The 23,631-nt window shown below is 39.0% G+C and overlaps 1 protein-coding gene across 1 annotated transcript; it reads right to left on the bottom strand.

The window, feature by feature from the left end:
* Positions 1–13,313: 13,313 nt before the first annotated feature.
* On the bottom strand, positions 13,314–22,182 carry LOC139736206 (neurotrypsin-like). Its single transcript, XM_071646943.1, has 4 exons — positions 21,924–22,182; positions 21,172–21,510; positions 19,129–19,506; positions 13,314–15,600 (listed from the first exon to the last, which is right to left on the bottom strand). The coding sequence occupies exons 1-4, from the start codon at positions 22,180–22,182 to the stop codon at positions 14,996–14,998; spliced, it is 1,581 nt and encodes a 526-aa protein (XP_071503044.1). The 3' UTR covers positions 13,314–14,995.
* Between the last annotated feature and the right edge of the window lie 1,449 nt (positions 22,183–23,631).

Here is a 23,631-nt window from a genome sequence, read left to right on the forward strand (position 1 = left end):
AGTCAACGATGGCCATCCAGCAATGCAGAAGGATCCGGCCACCCACTGCATTTTCTTGGCCACGATAGTTCTTATGAGAGTTCGTAAACATTGTGGAAAACCGGCATCTGATGGTGGGACCCGCAGGCCAGATGATGCGTCAATGGCTACTGGGGAAGAGGAGCGTGTTGCACCGACTAGGCACAGCTGTAAGGACGCAGAATATACTGCCGATAATCCTGTGCATGAAAGGAGCAGCACAAACCTGAGAAAACCTAGAATTATAGGGACATGGAATGTTCAAGGAATGAATGCTGACAAGATGGAGATCATCATAACCCGAATGGGAGAACAAAATATCAGTGTGCTTGGTATTTCAGAGACTTGGTGGCTCAACCAAGGTCGTTTCACTACCGAAGATGGCTACACAGTTGTGTATTCAGGCAAAGACGGCGGAAAGAGGGAACACGGAGTAGGCTTCATCCTGGACAAAAACTCGGCTAAGTCTTTCTTGGGTTTCAACCCAATAAGCAAAAGAATTATTACTCTCAGACTGGAAGGTCACCCATTTAACATCTCCGTCATCCAGGTCTATGCGCCAACATCTACTGCATCTGATGAAGCCATGGAAGACTTATGATCAGCTCCAAGATACTCTTGACAAGATTCCGAACAAAGATGTTCTTGTGATAATGGGAGACTGGAATGCAAAAATTGGCAAATCAGTGACCAAGTCTAAGATCGTCGGAAAATATGGATTGGGAGAAAGAAATGAACGTGGAGATAGTTTGGAAGATTTCTGCCAAGCTAATGACCTGATTGTTGGAAACACTTTCTTCCAGCAGCACCCCCGAAGACTATGGACATGGAAGAGCCCCGGGGACAATGTAAGAAACCGGATTGACTATATTCTCGTTAAAGAAGATGGCGCTCTTCACTGCTCAGTTTTCGGACAAGACCAGGTGCAGACTGTGGGAGTGACCACCAGCTTCTGGTTGCACAGCTGAAACTAAAGCTCAAAGTAAAGAAGAAAGAGACACCACCATTAAGGTTTGATGTAGACAACATACCGGAACAGTACACTGTTAGTGTGAGCAATAGATTTCAGGCACTTCTTCAGATTGACGATGAAGAGCTGTCTCCCAATGAACTGTGGGAAGGAATGAAAGAAGCAGTGTTAAGCACAGTTAAGGAGATCATCCCAAAGAAGAAGAAGAAGAAGAAGCAACCATGGTTATCCAGAACAACATTAGAACTGACTTGCTGACAAGAGACAGGATGCGAGGAAGAGAGGGGATATGGCTGAGTGGCGAAGACAACACAAAGAAGTGTCAAAAGCAGTTAGAGCTGATCAACGTGCCTTCGTTGAGAGAAAATGTGAGGAGATAGAAAGAGCAGGGAGTGATTCTAAGAGGGTGTATGCTCTGGTCAAAGAAAATGACTCAAAAACCATCAGCAAGGTCAGATGTCATCAATGACAGAAATGGTACCACCTTAACAGAGAGCACAGACATAAAGAACAGATGGGCCTAGTACTGCAAGGAGCTCTACGAGCAGAAGACCCAGGCAGACTCTGCCAACAGCAACCTAGGGGAACAAGAGTTAGAACCACCCCCGTTATTGGAGGAAGTGCGCCAAGCAATGAGAGAAATTAGGAACGGGAAATCACCAGGCTGGGATGATATCCCAGGCGAGTTATGGAGAGCCTCTGGTGAGGAAGGCATAAACATCACGTGGAAACTATGTGACAGAATCTGGAGGAATGTAGAATGGCCCGAGGACTGGGGAAGAGCGGTCTTTATCCCGATACCTAAAAAAGGAAATGTAAAGGAGTGCTCAAACCATCGCACCATTAGTTTGATAAGCCATGCCAGCAAAATACTACTCAAGATCATCATCAACAGAATGAAACGGTAGATGGAAAATGAGATATCTGAAGAGCAGGCTGGTTTTAGAGCAGGAAGAGGCACGAGAGACCATATCATCAACATCAGAAACATCATTGAGAATTGCCGAGGACACTCTGTACCACTCTACCTGTGCTTTATAGATTACAGCAAAGCCTTTGATTGTGTCTGTCATGCAAAATTATGGAACACTATGAGAGAAATGGGTTTTCCTAGCCATATAGTGAAGCTCATTAGCAAGCTATATAAAGATCAAGAGTCTACAGTACGAACAAGCAGAGGTGACACAGAATGGTTCAAGATTGGTAGAGGTGTCAGACAGGGATGCATACTATCGCCCCAGCTTTTCAACATCTATGCTGAACGGATTATGAGAGATGCCCTGGGAGATTTCCTTGGTGGAGTGACAATAGATGGCCAACGGGATACAAATCTCAGGTATGCGGATGACACCACCCTGGTTTGTAACAACAGAAGAGAATTGATGGATCTACTCAGAGCAGTAAAAATAGCAAGTGAAGAGAGGGGGCTAATGCTGCATACTAGAAAGACTAAGATCATGGTTGTAGATGGAGAACGGAGTTTTGCAGATGGTGTCTTTTCTCTAGATGGTGATGCCATTGAAGAGGTGGAAAGCTTCGAATTCCTGGGTTCCATCATAAACACCAAAGGGGACTGCTCACAGGAGATTAAACGAAGACTAGCAATGGCCCGGAATGTGGTACAAAGTATGACAAAGCTCTGGAAAAGTAAACTCCCTTCCTCCCTCAAGGTCCGGCTACTAAGATCTACAGCCTTTGCCTTGGCATCATATGGCTCAGAATCCTGGACAATGAAGTCAGCAGACAAGAAGAGACTGGATTCGTTTGAGATGTGGTGCTATCGTAGGATACTGAGGATACCATGGAAAGAAAGAAGAACAAATACATGGGTGCTAGAGGAGCTTGGAGTGGAAAAGAAACTACGGGCTGATATTGTGGCCAGAAAATTGACATATTTTGGCCATGCTACCAGACATCACTGCCTGCAGAAAACAATCATCCAGGGAATGGTTGAGGGAAAACGTAAAAGAGGAAGACCCGCAGCAAGCTGGCTTGATGACATCAAACAGGTGACTGGAGCAAGCATTACAGAGGCTACCAGAGCTGCCGCTGACCGCAGACAATGGCGTTCTCTCATCCGAACCACACCTGCATATTTGTATGCTACGTGACTAGAGAGAGAGAGATCTTCATGGAACATAGTATATATTATGCATGTACTGACTGGAAATGATTATCTAGGGAATTTGGGGTTCATGGGGTCAAAGGTCAAGGGCAACACTTCAAAATTTTACTATTTCCCTCATATTTATGCAATGCCAGCAGGACTTAAACTTGGTGTATGCATGTATAACCCAAAATAGAGATTCTCTGGCAATTTCTTTTTTTTTGCCAAAAAGGTCAAAGATCAAGGATCAAGAGAAAGTGCTGAACTTGCTTCTTCCTCCATGTCTCGGAAGTGGCTCATGGTATCTTGAAACTTAGTACATATTTATGCATGTTCTGCCTGACAGTGATTCTCTTATGAATTTTAGGGTCAAAGGCCAGATGAAAATGGTAACAATTTTCTACTCAATACAAAAATTGCACTTTTTCTCCATACCTTGAAAATTACTTAATGCATAAACTTATGAAAGGGCCAAAGTCAAGTTAATGTCCTAAAATTCCCAAATACATGCTCTCCTATTCATCCAATTAGACCTAGGTCAAGGAAGGTGACCATTTTGAATTTTGAATGGAAACAATGTCATTATCGTTTTCAAATTCCCAGTAACAGGGCATTTAATCTTGTTGCTTTCGCGTGGCCTTTCTTTCTATGATATACAAGAAGTAAATTTGTTATTGCTTTCAGCAATAACAAATTGGGGCCCGTTTATCTATATCATGACGAACCTCCGGAATAACGAACCTTTGGGGGAAAAAATGAACCTTCGGAATAATAAACTATAACTACTATTGTTATATTGTACAAGCTTTAACGCCGACATCTATTAACCTACTATATTACTACTTTCACTCTTTGAAAGGAAACACGCCAACAACCAACGACACAACAGGAATGGAAACGATGGCATTATCGTTTTCAAATTCCCAGTAACAGGGCATTTAATCTTGTTGCTTTCGCGTGGCCTTTCTTTCTATAATATACAAGAAGTAAATTTGTTATTGCTTTCAGCAATAACTAATTTGGGCCCGTTTATCTATATCATGACGAATCTCCGGAATAATGAACCTTTGGGGGAAAAAATGAACCTTCGGAATAATAAACTGTGACCAATATTGTTATATTGTACAAGCTTTAACGCCGACATCTATTAACCTACTACTATTTTCACTCTTTGAAAGGAAACACGCCAACAACCAACGACACAACAGGAATGGAAACAATGTCATTATTGTTTTCAAATTCCCAGTAACAGAGCATTAATCTTGTTACTTTCGCGTGGCCATTCTTTCTATAATATACAATAAGTAAATTTGTTATTGCTTTCAGCCGGCAGCATAGCTTTCGATGGTTTGTGATATCATTAGAATTAAAACATTGAGCTCTCCATAGCTGAGAATTGTAAAGTAGTAGCCCGCCAAAGTTGGATTACCTTTTTTTGATACGCACTGTATAACCTGAAAAAAAAACCACAGATTTATTGGGTTTTTATCAATTGTAAATTATAGCCACTCAAATAATGATGTATTGTTTGAGTTAGTCTTCGCACACCACTTAATTACCAACTGCTAATAGTAGTCGTAATCTTCGTTGTAATATTAAACTAGAAATGTCGCTATGACGACTGGTATGCCTCCGCCATAATGCATGATTCTCCTAATAGGTCTATAGTACATGTGGACAATGTGTGATTACATTTTCACAAAATTGGCAAAATATTATAATGGCATGTTTGTCACAAATGTGTTGAATGGTCACCTTCCCTGACCTAGGTTTAATTGGATGAATAGGAGAGCATGTATTTCACTTGATCTTTGACCTTTGACCTATCGTAGATTTTTTTTTGGGGGGGGGGGGGTGCACGGGGACCATTTCTGAAGAATTTATGATGTAACCCAGTATGGGCCGACATGAACTACACAGATACTTCCCTTCATTTTGTTATAAAAAAATAAGATAGCCATGTTTCATTTTAAAGTCTGAAAGGCCATTTAACAAGTTCTTTATTTCTTAGCGCTTTTAGCATAAGATTCTTCTTTTTTTTTCACTTTAATCTTACAATAAGAGGAAACTGTCACGTATTTTTTTTTCTTTAACTTTTTAATATCAGATAAGTTGTGATTAATTTCACGTTCTTGGAGGGAATCCAAAAAGACAAGAAACTGTTCATATGGGAAGCTGAATGGATTGAGTTTGGTAACACAGAATAGAAAAAAAAAAACATTTTTATTTCATATAAGGAATAGAAAGTGTAATTTTTCTTTCTTTCTTCGCCGATTTCGATGAGATTTGATCAATAGATAGCAGTGATCTACAACAAACCCCACATACAGAACCTACGCAATTGCGCGCGGAGACATTGTAACCCTTCAATATTGCTGTAAAACCTATTGAACCATATCCCCTTTAATGTCGTGTAACTTTTAAAGGAATTGATGTATTGGAAAGCCGTTTTCACATGATAATAGCTATGTTTTGGGGATAATAATAGGAAAATTCAAATGTTATTTGTAAATGCATATTAAATGTATGGAAAAGAACATTATAACCAAATTCCCTATCTTTTTAGAAAAATGCTAAAAAACATAATTCCTTCCTTAATATTTCATGACAACATCTATCTATCCCATCAAATGGGGTATCAGCTTGTAGGAAATTTAATTCTCTTCAAAATGATACCATTTTTATGGTAATTTGTTATTCCTAACTAAAGTTATTCAAAAATAACCCGTCTCCTAGCAACGGGCGGCGCCCATCTTAGAAATATGCAAATTAGACGCGCGCGCAACCTTTTTTTCCGCTGGCGACAACCGGATTCGGAAAATACAGGTTCTGACGATCTCCGAACATATCGTAGAATTTTGTTTTAAGGGGGGTGCACGGGGACCCTTTCTGGCTGCTAGACTAATCTAGGTTAGATTTTTTTTATCAACTTGTGCAAGGTCAACTGAGGTGAGTCTGACTGTATTGCACAGCTGTGGACTGTAATAAGACCTACATATGTATGTATGAAGATTTGGATGGCAATTTGGCTAAAGCATACATTTTGAAGTAAGTCCATCATCAGATTGAGCAAACTCAAACCTTTTCAGTGATGCATCACCTGTTACATATATCACATAGGAATATTCTTGAACTTATGATTAAAATTATCTCAAATTTTCTTATCATTTTGCGGTTTTTTAACAGGTTTAGTCGCAAATACCTCATATTAACAACAATGGAGTTAACTTGTGTTTTGAAATCCAACTCTTCATACACTATTTATATACAATCCCTTTGGGACTGACAAACTATGTGTCCTCCAGTCAATGATCACAAGAAACAACACAACACAAAACATGTCTGATTTCATGTTATCTATACATATACATGTACTGTATTTATTCATCATAGATTGTCTTCATGAAATATTTTCACTTACTTTTAAAGTAAAATGGAGAATTCATTTTCTTTACTTTGTGATATCACATCACATATGGGACTGAGAGAAAAACAAAGACTAAGGCGCTTTGTAATACCAGAGAGAGCGTTTCTGAGCTCATGGAGAGTACTTTACACAAGTATGAGGTATTAAGAACTTAAAGCATTATTATTTTTTCAACAACACCTTCTCACAGTTACAGAGTGTATCACAGGTACAATTATAATGCAACATGATAATCAAAAAATTTCACTAAAATCATATAGCTGTGAAGATCACAAATTTTTGCTTGACTGACTTTCTGGGCCTACATGTAATCAATCTCAATAGCTGTGCTTTGATCATTGATTGGGACATACACTGGAGCACTTCCATTGCCAATTGATGTTTATTGGTAAAACTGCAAACTATATACTGCCGACAAATACAGATTAACTAATCCCCCATAATCCCTATTGTGTCACCATGGCCTCCTGTTGCAATGAGGCACATTGCTACACCTCAGTGGGCTTGCTAATCTATAACTAGGTTGAATTGGGATAGATTGCTGAATGCTGCTGAGAAAGGTTGGCAAGCTATGAAGTGCCAGCACATAAAGGGTTGAAATGATGTTAAACTTAAAGAATGATTTCTTAGTACCAATCATGTGAAATAGCAGTTTCCACTGACAACTATTTTTGCTTTTATAGAACTTTATTTCTGATCCCATGTCAGCTCTAGACAAATAAAAAGCTTGCATAAGGAATTTCCTCTGACCTCGACAAACCCCAAAGGTCATAGGTCACTGGTGTATGAGCACTAGACTGTTTATGATAATCTTTGCTGCACTGACATGCACTGATCTCCAGAAAGTTAATTTAGTAATAGCAGCAAAAAGGGGTCTGTTATACCTCCTCATGACACAAACATAAACTATTACATAGACTTCACAAATTATACTTTGAATTCCATTCAATTCACATAGAAAATCTTTCAGTAAAGCTACACATATAATAAACTGTCACTATCGGAACACTGCATGAGTGTATATCACAGAAACTTACACATAAAAACCCTGTGTCCATTTTTTATGGAAATCTAATGACTATGCATGCCTTTACTGTAGTCAGATTTCCATGACAACCCTACAACTGGTCAGCTTTGCTGAAGGTTGACTGATGTATCAGGGCAATCACAGTCATACAGGCCTGAATTCACAAAGTCCATGGATTACTGTATACGCTACATATTTCGCGGGGGTTTTATTTTCGCAAATTTCGTGAGTCGGGAGCTATTCGCGAAACGAACAACACCCGAAAATATGACCTTGGCTTCCAAAATGAATCCCTTGCCTTGATGATACGAGCATTTCAGTACTAATATACCATGTCACGGTTTACCAAACAGACCATACTGGCTAGTTAAAGCTTGTTTACGTACATATAGCACGTCCACGTCTACTTATGAATACTGTAGAGAGCCAATCAATTATCGCAAGGGGATCACTCGTCAGAAATCTAGCACAGTGGACTTAACCACTTCAAAAATGTTGAATTCTTACTTACTAGTTCGCAGAGTTTGGTAAGTTTTTTTTCATGCACTGTATAACTAGTATCATTCTTATTTGCTAGTAAGTTGAAAATTCACACTTTCTTTGCCACTTCATATTTTCTCTGGTCCCCCAATCGCGAATTCAACCACTCGCAAATTCAACCACTCGCGAAAATGTGTGACAGTGGCAATTCGCAGAAATTTATGTACGTGAAAATTATGGCGTAAACAGTATGGAACTTTCGACTATGAACATGCAAACAAAATTTTACATGGACCAATGAACGCATAACCAATGTGCAATGCATGGCTTTTTTTTGCCCTTGTTCTAATCCATTTGGAATCAATTTAAACCATGAAATGGAATTTACACCATGAAATGGAATTTAAACTACCTTATTGAATTCTGGCAATGAGGTTTGATACAGTGCTTGTTTCCAGGAAACTTGAGCAAACATCCAAAACTGCAAAAAAAACAAAAAAAATTACAAAAAAAAAACAATAATAATTACTGTTGGCATACTGAATCGATTAATCATAAACACATGTCATACGTGTACACAGTCTTTACAACTGGCAATAACGTCAATATTGTTCAACTCCTTGTTCATTTCTAACTGTGACCATCATTTAATACCTTGTGTCTCATGCTTATTTGTATGAGTATGGTTCCCAAAATACCATGTTCTCTCCCTTTTTGAAGATTGTTTGTAACTCATTCTTTTGTAAACAGCAATGTATATACATGTATTTATTTTTTCAATACCTCACACACTGCAACCATTCTTTTACTTTGTTAGGTTCACACCAAGCTGCCATACCTTGTAATATAAAGGTGATCCCATGGTAGCGATGCCACAAGGGACTCTAGCTTTAAAGTTACAGACACTGTGACTGGAACTCCAAGTAAGTCAGTGCATCTATCTTAAAGGGATGGCACAGTTTTGGCTGAAATGGGGCTTCAAGTTTGCAATGTTTTTTAATGATGATTATTTGAGATAATGAGAAACCTTCTATGAAATATGAAATGAGAATATACACTAATTCTAGGAGGAATTCAAAGTTTAATCGATGAAAAACTGGTTTTGAAATGGCTGAAATATAAAAAAAAAAGCGATCCTAATAAAAGGTGGGACACACTTTTTTACTATTTAAAGATCGCTTTGTTTTACTTTGTTTTTGGATATCTCAACCATTTCAAAACCAACTTTCATCAAATAAACATCTGATTTCTTCTAGAAATATATGTTTTTAAACAATCTATAAAGTGGTTTCTATGTACCTTGCAAACAGTTAAAAGCCGAATCCTCACCTCAACCAATACTATACCATTCCTTTAACTGCACAAAACAGTTTGGGCTATGATGCATGCAGAGCAATAAAGCATTCTAAAATGTCAACACATTTAACAACAAGCTTGTGCTTTATAGGCTTGACCCGAGTGAATGTAGAACTACTTCCAGTACATTGTACCAGTACATGAAAACCTGTGCATAAATGCTCAAATAGCAGCTTCTTGGATTTTATCATCAAGTGTTGCTCATTGTTTAACCACTAACTATTGGTCCTATCATTGATGAAAAGCTCTGTGTATGAACGAAACTCGTAATTAGTTAAAGGTACCAGGTGATATGCCTTTCACTAATGACAGCACTGACCACGTAAATGTGGCTAATGAAGTTTTCAGTTACCACACCAGTGAATTTCTGGTGTTTTATGTGTGATTTCAACAGATTCCACAATTTCAATGATTTCACATGTAAAGTACATTCTTACTACTATAAGGAATGGTAATTCTCGGTATCGCCAATACCTAGGTGCTGTGCACAGAACAGTGTTTCAGATGCATTATGGGATAGCTCAGGGGACAAACTTGCCCCGGTTTTGGCTGCATATACACTCAGGTCATGTTCCATCTTTTTCCAGGGGTATTTTTTGTTGAAGATTTCTTCCTTTCCATCATTTGGTAAGCACACTGAAGCCTTACAGTAGTGATCCATGACTCTAGTGACCGCATATCAGTAAAATTGTGAAATTTTAAACTCTTTTCTAGTTGAATTCTAACCGAAGAAAAAAACAGCAACAAAAGAAAAGCAGACAAACATTGCACTGAATTGCATGGGAACTAAGACAGGCGCAAGACAACCAGAAGTGACAATGGCACCGAGGAATCCCACAGTGCATCTGTCACAGGGCTTTTTAGCGTGCATAGAAATTTTCTGCGCAATGGTGATACAGAGAATTACCAGTGGCATTTCTGAAGCCAGTCAGAGGCTGAAGTACTTGGTACATGACAGCAAAATAATGAATCAAAATGGATTTAGGAAAGTGAGCTTCCAAAGGGTGAACGAACTACCCCTGGCTAGAGTTCCAAGGATGACGATGCATACACTTTGATACAGCTTGTTATGAAAATTACACACACAGCTAGAGGTAAAATATATATGCATACTATGCAACATGACAAAATATATAGTAAATTTATACAGATTCTTATCTATTCACTACAAAAACAGACACCTTCATTACTAATGTCAGCAGAGCAAATGATGTGCCATGACATAATCCAGGGTGGGTACTGTCATATCCCAAATTATGACATTATGTAGCGCCATCTCCTGTTCGTATGATGTACAGTTACACACAGCCACCATGACCGCCAAATTTTAGCAGCCCCAATGACAATTCGGCCATGTTATGACATTTTTACCATAATTGCAATAACAGTAATAATAATAACAAAATATCATTTTTTTCTTTCATAATTTCCTTTTTGCAAATATCAATACAATCTAAATAGTATTTCAGAACAAGATCATCAATCCATAAACTCGATCCATGATTAGTTATTTTACATCTTCCATGGACTGGTAATGCATAGCGTGGTGCTGCTACCTGAGTGTGACACTGAGATCACTGGTGTAGGGTGTGTGATGCTGCGCTGTTGAGCTCATTGCTGAAAAAAAAAAAATCTTCCATAAAGCACTAGAAATCACTTTCATCCATTAATTGATAAGCCAGGGTACAGCCCTGAAAAGAAAAACGAACAATTCAACAAAGTGGCAAATTTCTATTTAGTACTCAAGGTACCAAAAACCACATCAATTTCAGAATTCCATTTGTGCCAAGATGCAAGGTACTCAAGAGTTTAAGACCCATTCTCTTGAAAATGAATGTAATATCTTCCAGAAGTACCCCCCCCCCCCCCACCATTTGGAAGATCTACACTCTCCCTCACAGAAGTGACGATGAAGCGAGATAATGCTGTTTATTCCCTACAGGAAGAATCTACTCAAAAGAGCAGATGTACTGAAGGGGAAACATTCACTGTTAAAGAAGCTTCCCAGTGAATTCTGGGCAAAGGCAGAAAAACTAGGGACTTGGTCCCTGTGGTTTAGTAAAATGCGTACGCGGGCACACGGCACAAGTTTCCTATAGAGACCTACGCTATTGACTCCTCTTCAGCGCTTACGCTGTGACCCATTTCCCTGAGTCCGATCTAATGTAGAAAGCGGTCCAATCACAGTTTGGCTCACGATTCGGCTGAGGGGGATGACAGCTTTGGCAAACTTCTTTTGTGATGTCATAATAAGAAGCACATATGCACGCACCCTCCCATTACTACAGACTGCGTGATGCCCAGAGCAAACAACGAAGGCAACGTTATCTAGCAACACCTACGCACTTTACTCTTGATGACAGCTGAACTTGGGCAATCTTCATATCAATGCTAACGGTGATCAGCAGTATCATCAACAGCGCCCTCTCCACTATCGGGACTATGCGCCTTTAAAGAAAACAAATTATGGTATCTTCATGCCTGTAATGCATACTATAATAAAGACAGTCAATTTAGGTCATGCTGTAACACCTACATAATGCTCTTTCGCAAGTTTTTAAAAGCACAGCATTTGCAATCTCCTGACGCTCAAAACCAATGCCATATTACTGAGACAAAAAAAGCACATCAATTCATAACTCCTTTTGAAAAGACTTGGAATTGTTACCAGTGCCAGTTTTTCAAAGTTTGTGCTTTTCTGTTGATTTCTGATTCATGACACCTGGCTGTCCCCTTTCTTCTGTCCCTTCATTTTTCATCTCATTTTGCATCGTGGAATACAAGGGGGAAAAATCATCCACTAGAACTACACACATTGATGAAATATTTCATATATCAAAATACATATTCGACAAAAAATAAAAATGATAATCATAAAAGCACCCATCATCTTTTGGGCAATGGAGCCTTTTTTCCCAGTCTAGATGTTCTCTCTGGAACTCATTGCCTGTGAAACAGAGAATGGAGACCTCATTCCCTCTTTGCAAGAGGGAACTTGAAACCTTTTTGTGCCAGTGACTCCATAGTTTTCTTTCAATTGCGGCTCTTTCCTAATAAGGCAGTTTCTAAAAAGAGGTCTCATCTATCGGTGCAGGGAGTGTCACTGTGTGACAGACGCAGCATAATAGGAGACTCCACCACTACTATCATTTTTTTTTTTAATAAACTTGTCAATATTCCTCTGACACTGACAAGAGCTGAAGCACCTTCATTCAGTAAACTGCAAAATATATGGGCAGTGACAATAGCCATGGCAAAGCATTCATACAAAAATATATTCTCAGACTTTCTTAACATCACCATTGCATCTTTTGGGGTTGCGGTTTAGGCTATATTACAAAGTGTACCCTGCCGTCCTCAGCATTGATGAGAAAAATCAAGTTTCCTGACATCATCTAGGAATACTGATTCCATGTAGTGTGTGTGCATCAGGGCAGAAAAAGAGAGTTGCTTTATTTCTTTCTTTTTTTTAATGTTTTGGCAAGAATAGTGACCTCAACAACAAATGCACCTTATCTTTGCAGGTGCTGCTCTATTTCTCCACTACGACCAAATACCAGATGACTTCTCAATAATTCACAATCTCTTCTCCTTTGCCTTCTGTTTTTCTCAGGGATGATATTGACTTTGTTTTTTTTTTCAAATTGGAAATCAAAATTTTTCAGGTGATTTTGACACACAGAAAAAGCAAAATGTGTGATATAGACTTGAGAAAAGAAATGAAATCAGATTTAAATCTACAAAATATCATGCCTGTTTTCTTTTCTGTCAGTGATCAAAAAGAAAGCATCATGACAAGTATTCTCGACAACAACAACAACAACAACAATAATAATAATAATAATAATAATAACAATAATAATAATGATAATAATAATAATAATAATAATAATAATAATAATAATAATAAGGCAGTTTTGTGGGATGAAGTAACACTAAATGCTAACAAGGTGACCTGTTTACTGTGTCTATTAATAATTTCTTTAATTTTTTTTTTTTACCTGGCTTGCTTCAGCACTAAAGCCATCAGAAGGGACACATCAAACTAGACAAAGAAGATTAGAACATCGTGAATATTTAAAGTAGCTGGCCTGAAGGATTATTGCAGTCAGTATACATCTGAAGTAAATAAGCTAGATAACATGGCAAAGAATAGGAATGCTGCAGTCAAATGGGTAGATTATGCATAGTATTTCATTGCACCTATCTAACTTTGTAATACCGACGCACACAGCTTCTTGTTTCATGACGCTTCCAACGGAACAACTACTTTTCGCCGCACTACTCTTTAAGTTTCACAGATGGATAAACCATTGTTGGAGCATTGAAGTACAAAAGCAACATTTCACCTTTAATACATAAAGGGAACTACCTATAGAGTTGAATTTAGCACAAAGGCAGCTTTCCTGCAGTATTTGCATATATCCCAAAATAGTACACTCAGTCTCAGAGTACATATTTTTGTCTTCTGGACATCACAGTGAAGTTAAGTTGCTAATTCAAAGCATCATTGCACAAGAAGAACCTACAACAAGCAATATAATAGTCAGAGCTTCACACATTGTTACACAATGTAAGATAATCTATACACTGTTACATGACATGGTACACATCCATTTCAGCTAACACTTGCCATACATTTTGACAGACTGTGCAGAAACTTATACATACATTGTATAGTGTCGAAATGTGTACTAAGAACTCCACATATCCCGATTAGATATATCACATACGACTTTCTGTGAGCAAATTTTACAGTTCGTTTTATTCATTTTGTCTACTGACCACAAGCTACGGGCATGAGGAATGTGGCTATAGCTCAATTCAACTACCCACATGATTGTATTAACACAGAATCAAACAGCTGATCACAAACCTTCCTAAACATATTGGGACACTTTTAACCTCCGTCATTGCCAACTCTTTGTACCTAGCACCATGGTTTGATAATGCTCTGTCAAAAGCACATTAGAATCATATTTTATTTTTGCTTTTGCACATGATTTGTTGTAACTTCATTCATGGACATAATTATTATTCATCATCATTACACATTTCACTTACAAACGACTGAAATAGCATACGTAGTTTGGAAAGGAATGTAAAACCAGACATTTTGCGAGCATGAATCTTGAACAAATTTTATGAGGAGCCAGGATTTGCAACAGTGAAACGCATGTAATTTTTTTTTGTCTGTGATATGAAACATAGCCATAATTTTTTTCATGGTTGGCAAATGTGCAAGAGTTTAATGCCAAGAAAAAGGCTGTCCGCTCCAATTCGTCACAAAAGTTTCATGCTGCAAACGTTTCTGGTTTTGTGGTAATAGTAAACCCTCATTTTCCAGTCTTCAACATTTTGAGCATGATACTGGTTATATGCTAAATCTGTCACACAATCTCATAAGTGCAAAAGTACAACATGCTACCGTTCCTCCTAAATAGGCATCAACAACAGATACAGTAGATGCCATCAACCTAAGTCTGTAATACATGCATATAATGACAAGCAGTAGAACATTTGACAGAGACGATAACTTTCATAAATTCTTGATAGCCTTGTTGGATTTTAAAAAAAGAAGAAAGAAAAGAAGGAGAAATTGGATGGGTGTCACGTCACTGTTTCTTGGTAGCCTTCTTGCGTGTCTTCTTGCAGAGCAGTCCTTTCATCTGCCTGGTTAGACTGAGCCACAACATCGGGCAAGGCTGGCGCTGTTCCGTCACCACGGGCGCTGGGGAAAATCAAGGCAGCGTCGTCGTAGGACGGCGGTGGCGAGAGTGGAATTGGAATTGTTTCCCTGTGCACCTCGGCCTCTCCCTCGGACTCCGAGCCCGGCATCGTCACGACCCTGAGGGTATTCTCTGCGGCTGAAAATGTGCAGGAGTACGATGGTGGCGGGGAGGTTGGAGGCGGGGACTGCGGAGGTACGGCAGCAGCATCCGGCTCGTCGTTGACCTGCGTGTACTCGTCAGGGTGGCTGAGGACATCGATGTAGGAGGGAGGGACGCTGGTGGCCGACCTGGCACTGGTCTCCTGCTGCTCCACAGGGATGTAAGTGTTGGCCACCTCCCGATTGTTGTTTTCCAAGCTGGAGCTGCCCCGCATGCGGCGCATGATGCAGGCGCAGAACATACAGCCCACGCACATGACTACCAGAAGGCCAATGAGGATGCCAGCTGACCCAATGCCCATGCTCAGAGGTGGTGGAGGAGGATCTAAGGGTTAAGCACACAGGATCATAATATTATACTTATGCAATACCCCAATTTATTCTACTGTCAAAACTCTATTGCATAAAAGCAACAGTACAAACCATATGAGTCACCAGTAGTTAAAGGTATTCCTTGGAATCACTTTTTCCATGCCATCTGCACAGAATGTTTCCACTGGGTAGCCTGCTCTAGGCTCGAGCTTTGCCAAGCAAGATAACAGCCAGCATACACTTTTTCAGCATGGCTCCTGTGTGTCAAATGCCAGCAATGCATAAAAACCCCAACAAATTTCCACACTGTTGTTTTGGTTTCACAGAAAAGAAAAAGCAAATCTTTACAACAACAAAAAAAGTACACTAGAAGTGAAGGGCTTATCTCCTTATCCTTACCATAAATATTCTGATCTGTTTACAGAAATAAGGAAAAATGCATTTCCTGTATGCAGTGATCACTGGTCAATTGGGATGACTTGCAAGGACCCGAAGACTTTTGTCCCAATTACGTGACTGTCCTGATGAAAACATATCGAACACTGAGCCGTCAAAACGTGTCAGTCAAAAAGCTTAAAACATGGGCCTCTACTTGACATAGCAACTTGCACATACAATGAACTGGAACATCACTGACTAGCTCAGAGGACATAAAATATATTAATTGCTACTTTGAATCAGTTTGAGAGCAAATAGTCATTTGATTAACCTGTAAGAAGTATTCACATGCACACATGAAGCAAAACACAAATAATTAAAAAAAAACAGCAAATTTCACTAATCCTTAAAAAAAATAAAAAAGATTGTCTTTACCTGACCAATAAGTCTGCCTCTTGTTCAGTTACATCTTGTTTAAAGGGATAATATTGTATTGGTGGAGATGACAATTGGGTTTTTAACTTTTTGTGAGATACCAAGAAACCACTTGTGGAATGAATACACAGCTTACCATTCCAAGAGGAATTCAAAGTCAATTACTGTAAAAGTGGATATTTTCGTGCGACTTATTTTTCGCACTTGGCCGGGGAAGAGTTTTGCGTGTTTTTAATTCCGCAGAATCAAGACATCAGCTACTGGAACATATAGCACGCAAAAATATTCGCGTGCTTTTATTCTCGCACTATCTTCTGGTTGCACGAAATGTGCGAAAATTTCCACTTTTACAATAGATGAAAATCGGTTTTGGAGTGGCCGAGACATCCAAAAACAAAGTAAAATAAAGCGATCCTAATAAAAGGTGGGTCCCACTTTTAATTAGGATTGGATATCTCAGCCATTCAATAGCCAATTTTCATCAAATTAACATTGAATCCCTCTTGGAATTACATGCTCTTTCCTATTTCAGAAGAGTTTCCTTATTACCTCACCAAAAAACATTAGAAACCTGAAGTTAAGTCTCAACCAAAACTATACGATCCCTTTAACTGTACAGTTGGTAACATGGTCGACCTCTCACAACAGACATTTCGTAACTTTCATTCACTCTGCTGAGTGGACTTACTTACCAGACAATGGCACATAGGAAATAGGGTAAAATTCCCCTTTTTCTGTTATAAGAAACTTACTAGATAAATTACTTTTGTTACAAAAAAAGGTTATTCGTATTATTTGTGGCGTCCCGCCACGTTCCCATACAGAGCCATTATTTATTAAACATGAGATTTTGAAAATTAAAGATTTGTATTTTTTTCAACTTGGTCAGTTTATGTTTAATTACAATGTAAATGCACTTCCCAGTATTTTTAATTCAATGTTCCCACGGAACCAGTCTTTTCATGATTATCCCACTAGACAATCTAATGAGTTTCATTTACCCCTCCTGAGAACTTTATTGGCTCAGAATACATTTATATACACTGGTCCTAGATTTTGGAACTCACTGAGCTGTGAAATAAAAAATTCCCCATCTTTGTATTCTTTTAAGCGCAAGTTGAAACTTTTTTTTATTAAATCCTCCCTGACATGTTTTTTTTTTTTTTCATTAACAGCTATAGTTTTTGTTAACCTCAGAGTTCATCATCCACCCACCAATCATTCAAACACTGAATTTATTATTACGTAAAGAAGTAGCCATTACAATCCTTGCTCAGCTGCATGCAGCACCAACTCTATGAAGCACATTCTCTACCATCCTCTGTTCCATTTCCCTTTTTCAGCGTGTAGGTATTCTCTCATTCTCTCTTTTCTTCTTTCTTTCCTTCCATACTTTTCATCTATTCTGGCAAGTTGTGTCATGTTGTTGCGTTTCTTCTGTTTTGTCCCGTCGTGTCGTATATTATATTCGTCACAAGTGTTTGTAAATAAGTAAATTTATAGGTTTTATGAGTGGTTCACAATCTACAAGCTTTGCTTTTTAGTGGACCTCTCTATTCTTTCTTCCTTTTTTTTTCAACTGAAGCATGAGTTTGTATTATTTTTTTTTGCCAGTATGCGCTCCTATGTTTATTGATACCATTTATTAATTAAGACAAATGTTCTTTGTTTATGATGTAAAACCTGATTTATCTTGTGTTATGTTTTTGTTGAAAAAGAAAAAAGAAGAAGAATGAAAATAAATGAATTGAATTGAATTGAATTGAATTGAAGATCACAAAACCTGGCATGCACTCTTGCACATGCCCAAGGAATGAGTGAAGTTCACCAATTTCATGATTTATTCCTCTTACACATCATTTTGTGTGCTTTTATCGTGTGAAATAGACTCTGAACTCTCCTACAAGACACACCAGTCACGTTCAAACAGCTGAACTCTTGCGCAGATAGATCACACAGCCCCCACAGCAGAGTGAATGGAAGATATCCGTCTGTTGTGATGGGCCGACTGTGTTACAGACCATACAGTTAACAAGAGGCAGATTTCCAATGGATTCCATTTTCTTTGCTCATTTTTCCGCTAATAGAGAGGCAGATCTATCAGTCTAGTCTTCACCCAGTCCCTTAAACTGACGGTATAGTTTCGGTCGAGATGAGGCTTCAGGTTTCCAACTCTTTTAGAGATAATGAGAAAAACCTCATATGAAATATTTTTTGTTTTTATTTGTACTAATCATTGTTTGAATAGAACTAAAAAATCATAAGGTAGAATGTGATCTTTCGCTTTCATTTGCATTTCTATTTTCTAGGAATATAGGACGAGAATTTTCTCCTTTAACAAATGTCTAATCCCACTTAACCCTTCATGTACTTTGGGTACCGATCGACACATAAAAACCTATAGTGTTGTACACGCTGTCAAATTTCCGTGGCAAAGAAAAAGTTGAGCAGTCAAAAAAAATAATAATAAAAACAAAACAAAAAAAATATGTCTTGAAAAAATGTGGCCAAGATTTTATTCCATATTCCTTTTAATACAGTGGTCTCCAAGGTCAAGTTTACACAGTGCCAACTATCTATTACTCAAGTAGACCATGAACATTGTAGGTGCCAATATCCGGTTACAAAACGACAAAATACATTCACACATCCTCACAAAATCAAGTGAAGTGGTTGCTTGTGTACAACTGGCTGAGACCATGGACATCTCAGAAAAGACTGGGGTTACCTGCAGGGTATGTGGGATACGGCATGGAACCTGGATCTGGATATGTGTCGATTGGTATGGGATCATCTGAGCATGTGACCGCAGCATCTTCGTGGTGACCGCAATTGTGGAGACCGACCCCGCTGTGCGCGCACATCGCCAGATTGGTCTCTGTACCGGAACATTTCAAGTCGTCGAGCAAAATCTCGCCATAGCCAATGCCAAAGTGGGCACTGCCGTGGACTTCAGCCACATAGGGGTAACCCAGCATGTGGCACACCACCAAGCCGTCGTTGATGTCGAAGTAGTCATCACAGATGGTCCCATGACGACCGTCGATATAGACAATGATGGTGCCGGACTGTGGAGCAGAGCTTCCAACCAGCTCAACACTCCACTCTGAGTTGTCAGAAATCAAAACGTAAAAGATATCCAATGCAAAAACTGACAAGACAAAAGGACATAAATGATCACACCAATGTAAGACCACACAAACGAAGAGGATATATGCTGTATACCAATGAAGAAAACACAAAACAGAAGGATATAAACCAATAAAAGAACATGCCAAAAAGGCCACATCAAATCATCAGCATTGCATGGCAAATACAGAAGATTCTTTTGAATATTGATACAAACACTTAGATTTAATAGACTTCATTCTGCAATTCTCCTACCAGTTTAAAACATGTCATATTCAAAGCAATCTGACATGAATGAATAATCTTTTCAAAAATAAACCAAGACAATACCAAGAAAATGTATAAATTTGTAGCCTTCTTAAAAAGGTCAGCACTGCCACTTGGAAGTGTTTCTTTACATTTAATTTACAATCAGTGAAATGCTACATTTGTCATCCACTGTCAGTATCAGAGCTAGTCAACTCCAATGGTACACATAAGTAGAGTAAGTTTCTATCCACAGATATATGTTCACATTCACTGTGCACAGCATTGCCTGTAGATGAGTATCTGAGTCAAATTGCTGCTGTAGGCTGAATGGAAACTCCCCATTGATGTATGCTCAATACATAATAGTAATTTTATCAGGACACGGGAGGGATGTTGCCTGAACAGTTTAAAGCATACCTAAAGACTGGAGGTTAATTTGTTAAATCAATACTTGAACTTGTCTCATGCCAGAAACCATATTTCCAGCTTGGTGCTTAGTTTCATACAGGACATCCATTGTAAGCATCTCATCAGGTCAAACGCAATCTTCTCTTTCATTTGAATCATATTTTGGTCATACTCTGTGCTGTATACAAAGTATGTCAGTTGCAGGTTTATCAACAGCCTCTTCAACATACTTTAAACTTTATAGCAAGACATTCTTAGAGGACTACAGCTCCTGTTTCTCTCACAAACTGACAAGTTTCTTTCAAATGTCATGCATTTTCAAAGAAGTAAACCAGTTCCATCTACTCTTTCTCCCATGTTTGATGCACAGTAAAATTCAGTGTTGCCAATTTAGCGAGGAAAAGATGACTATTTTTGCAGCAAACTTTAATAACCCAAAGGTCTGTTGCATAAAACTTTCTACCTGAGAAAACATGGGTATTTTTTGAACTTTTGAAGATTTTTATCCTGTTATTTCATGTAAAACGGTTTTTGCAACAAGCTACACGACTTTAAAGGGCTGGCAAAGTATTGGTTGAGGTGAGGATTCAGCTTTTAATCTTTTGCAAGATATTAGAAACCACCACTTCATGAGATATTAAAGAGTATACAGTTCTAAGAGAAATTCAAATTTTATGTGATGAAAATCAGTTGGAAATTGCAGTTATCAAAAAAACAAAGTAAAACAAAGTAATCCTAATAAACGGTGGGTCCCACCTTTCATTAGATTGCCTTCTTTTGGATACCTCAGCCATTTCAAATCCAATTTTCATCACATAAACTTTCATGAAATATAATTCCTCTTAAAATTATTTTCTCTTTCATATTTCATAAGAGGTCTCTCATTGTCTCAAAAAAATTACCATCAAAAGAACTTGGAAACCTGAAGCCCCATCTAAACCAAAACTGCACCATCCTCTTCTCTAATGGTGTATCGATAGCAAACCTGCGCTGGGGGGCTCAGTGAGTCCTGTCTGTGTGCATCTCACACCCGCATCCTCGCTGTGCTGGCAATTGTGCTCTCTGGGCGTCCTGTGACCGCACTGGAGGATACTCTCCTCGTTGCCCACGCAAGTGACGTCGTCCAGCATGATGGGGTCGGGGCCCCGCCCGAAGTACGCATTCCCGATGGCGGAGCCGTGGAGTCCTAAGCCCAGCTGCCGGCATGCCACTTTGGCAGCGGCATCGTTCCAGTAGTCGTCACAGATGGTCCCCCACTCGTACCCGATGTAGATCTCCACACGCCCCTCGCTGGGTATTTGGCCATTCACGAGTCGCAGTGAACCTGTAGTCACCAGGAGAATTTGGAGCGGAATGAGTGAGTGCTCCTCAGTTTTCATACTGCCCAGGCGGCAGCTTTCCTGTTTTAGTCGCTGTTTTTATTTATCTTAATAGCTACTGTAAACGTGGACATTTTTGCCTAAGTAATATTTTGTGCTCCGCCAGGTAAGATGAATCAAACCCCTCGTGAAAATACAAGCTTTTACCATACTTCAAACCATTCCAGCTCACAGCAATGATATCAGTACATTACAAGTTGCAATGCGACAAACACAGAAAACCTAGCACAAGGAAAGAGCATTAGGTTAGATGTAATATCACAAGCACATGATATCATGACCAGTTAACTTCCCTAGTCTTTGTAGTACTGCTTTCCTTCACAAGTTTCTGAGGAAAACCCCTCACCCTGTCCCTCACCTTCTTTTGGTGTCGTATCCATCGAGCATATGATATATAAGACGCGTTGCTGGGAACGTGGCTGACTGTTGGCGACGTGTTGGCACTCCTCGAGGCTGCTCTCCGAGCCACGACAACGGGAGACGTAGGGCGCAACCGGCACACTATCCACCACAACTACATTGGCTCTGGCCACGTTCAGCCCACCCAGCTGGCGACAGATCACGTCAAAGGAGGGCGACGACTCCGAGACACTCTCGGCTGGGTAGAAGTTCCACATGCTGTTGTAGAGCACTTGGAGATGACCATCGTAACTGAGCCTTATGCGTGAGCCTGTGTAACATTCATAATATGTAGACAATCAAGGGTCCACAATCATTGGTAGTAGCTTTGTCCACTGAATCTAAAGGCATCACTTTAGCACAAAAATTTAGATAGAGCTACATACCGGTAGACCCCCATTGGGAAAATGAGTGCTGTCTTGACCAGATAACATACACATGACTGCCTCAATTACTGTTGCTTTTGTCTTGATAACCCAAAATGATAACCAAAAGGTAGGGATTATTTTTGAGTGAAAGCACTTGATAGCTAGGTACATGTACTTCTAGTGCTACTTCTCCTCCTCCTTCTTTCTGCTGCTACTTTTTGTGACAGCAAAGATGATGATCATGATAATGATGATAACTAGAAAAGCACTCTGAGAGTGCAGACCACTACCAGCAGCTACTTTCCACCCATGATCTTGCTCTTCCATAGAGATCAGTTATTTCCACCCAAACATATGCATGCTGAAATATCGCCTGATTTCCCAGGATAGAAGCCTTTGTTACATCATAAACTCTCAGCTGTGCAGTGCGCATCGCCCTAGCAGAAACTAGAGCATGCAATTTAGTATTCACAAAGCGTATGAGAACCTGAAAAATGTGCAGCTTGAACTCCCAAGCTCATTGACCCTACCTGCCAAAATATCGAAAATCCTTCATAAATCCATAAAAATTTCCAGATCACTACCAAAATTCCATCATCTGTTCCTTGTGTCATTCTCAAACTTTCCTGCAAGTTTCATCTAAATCCGTGCACAACTTTTTGAGTTATTTAGCACATAGACAAACAAACAAACAAACAAACAAACAAACGGTAATGAAAACATAACCTCCTCCCTTGGCGGAGGTAATAATACTGATTATAACACTAATAACTGTCATAATAGAATTTGAAAATGTCAAGTTCTACTGAATCAATACCAGCCTAGAAAAAAAAAAACAGTGAAAATATTAACAATACAAAAAACAACAAAAACAAACAAATCACCACAAGCAGTAATGATTGTCCAGATCTCTATAAAATGAGCAACGCAGGTACAGTTGGCAACAAGTTCACTCGACGTAACACTTAAAGGATTCTCAATGCTTTACATCATCTCACAAGAGTGTGCACATGACAACATATCATAAATATTATACAAAAGATGGACAGGTCTGAGTGCATCAGTAGGAATTGTGTGCATAAGGTATAACTACAGAGGCAAAGCCAAGTGGTCATGGTTTAGGCTAAATTCCATAGTTACTAGTACCACAAAATGTATTCCCTCTGACATATTGAAAGACATGTGCATCATCTGTTTTATTGAACAGGGGACAACTTTTTTTTTGCCAGATATCAATTTCTTGATCATGCAACCTGATGGTAATAAATGTACTGGATACATTTTCATTTGGTCTATTAA

This window comes from Diadema antillarum, unplaced genomic scaffold, assembly GCF_040938485.1.
Source record: "Diadema antillarum isolate AM-2024a unplaced genomic scaffold, OU_Dant_1.0 scf00000028, whole genome shotgun sequence".
Classification (NCBI taxonomy): Eukaryota; Metazoa; Echinodermata; class Echinoidea; order Diadematoida; family Diadematidae; genus Diadema; species Diadema antillarum.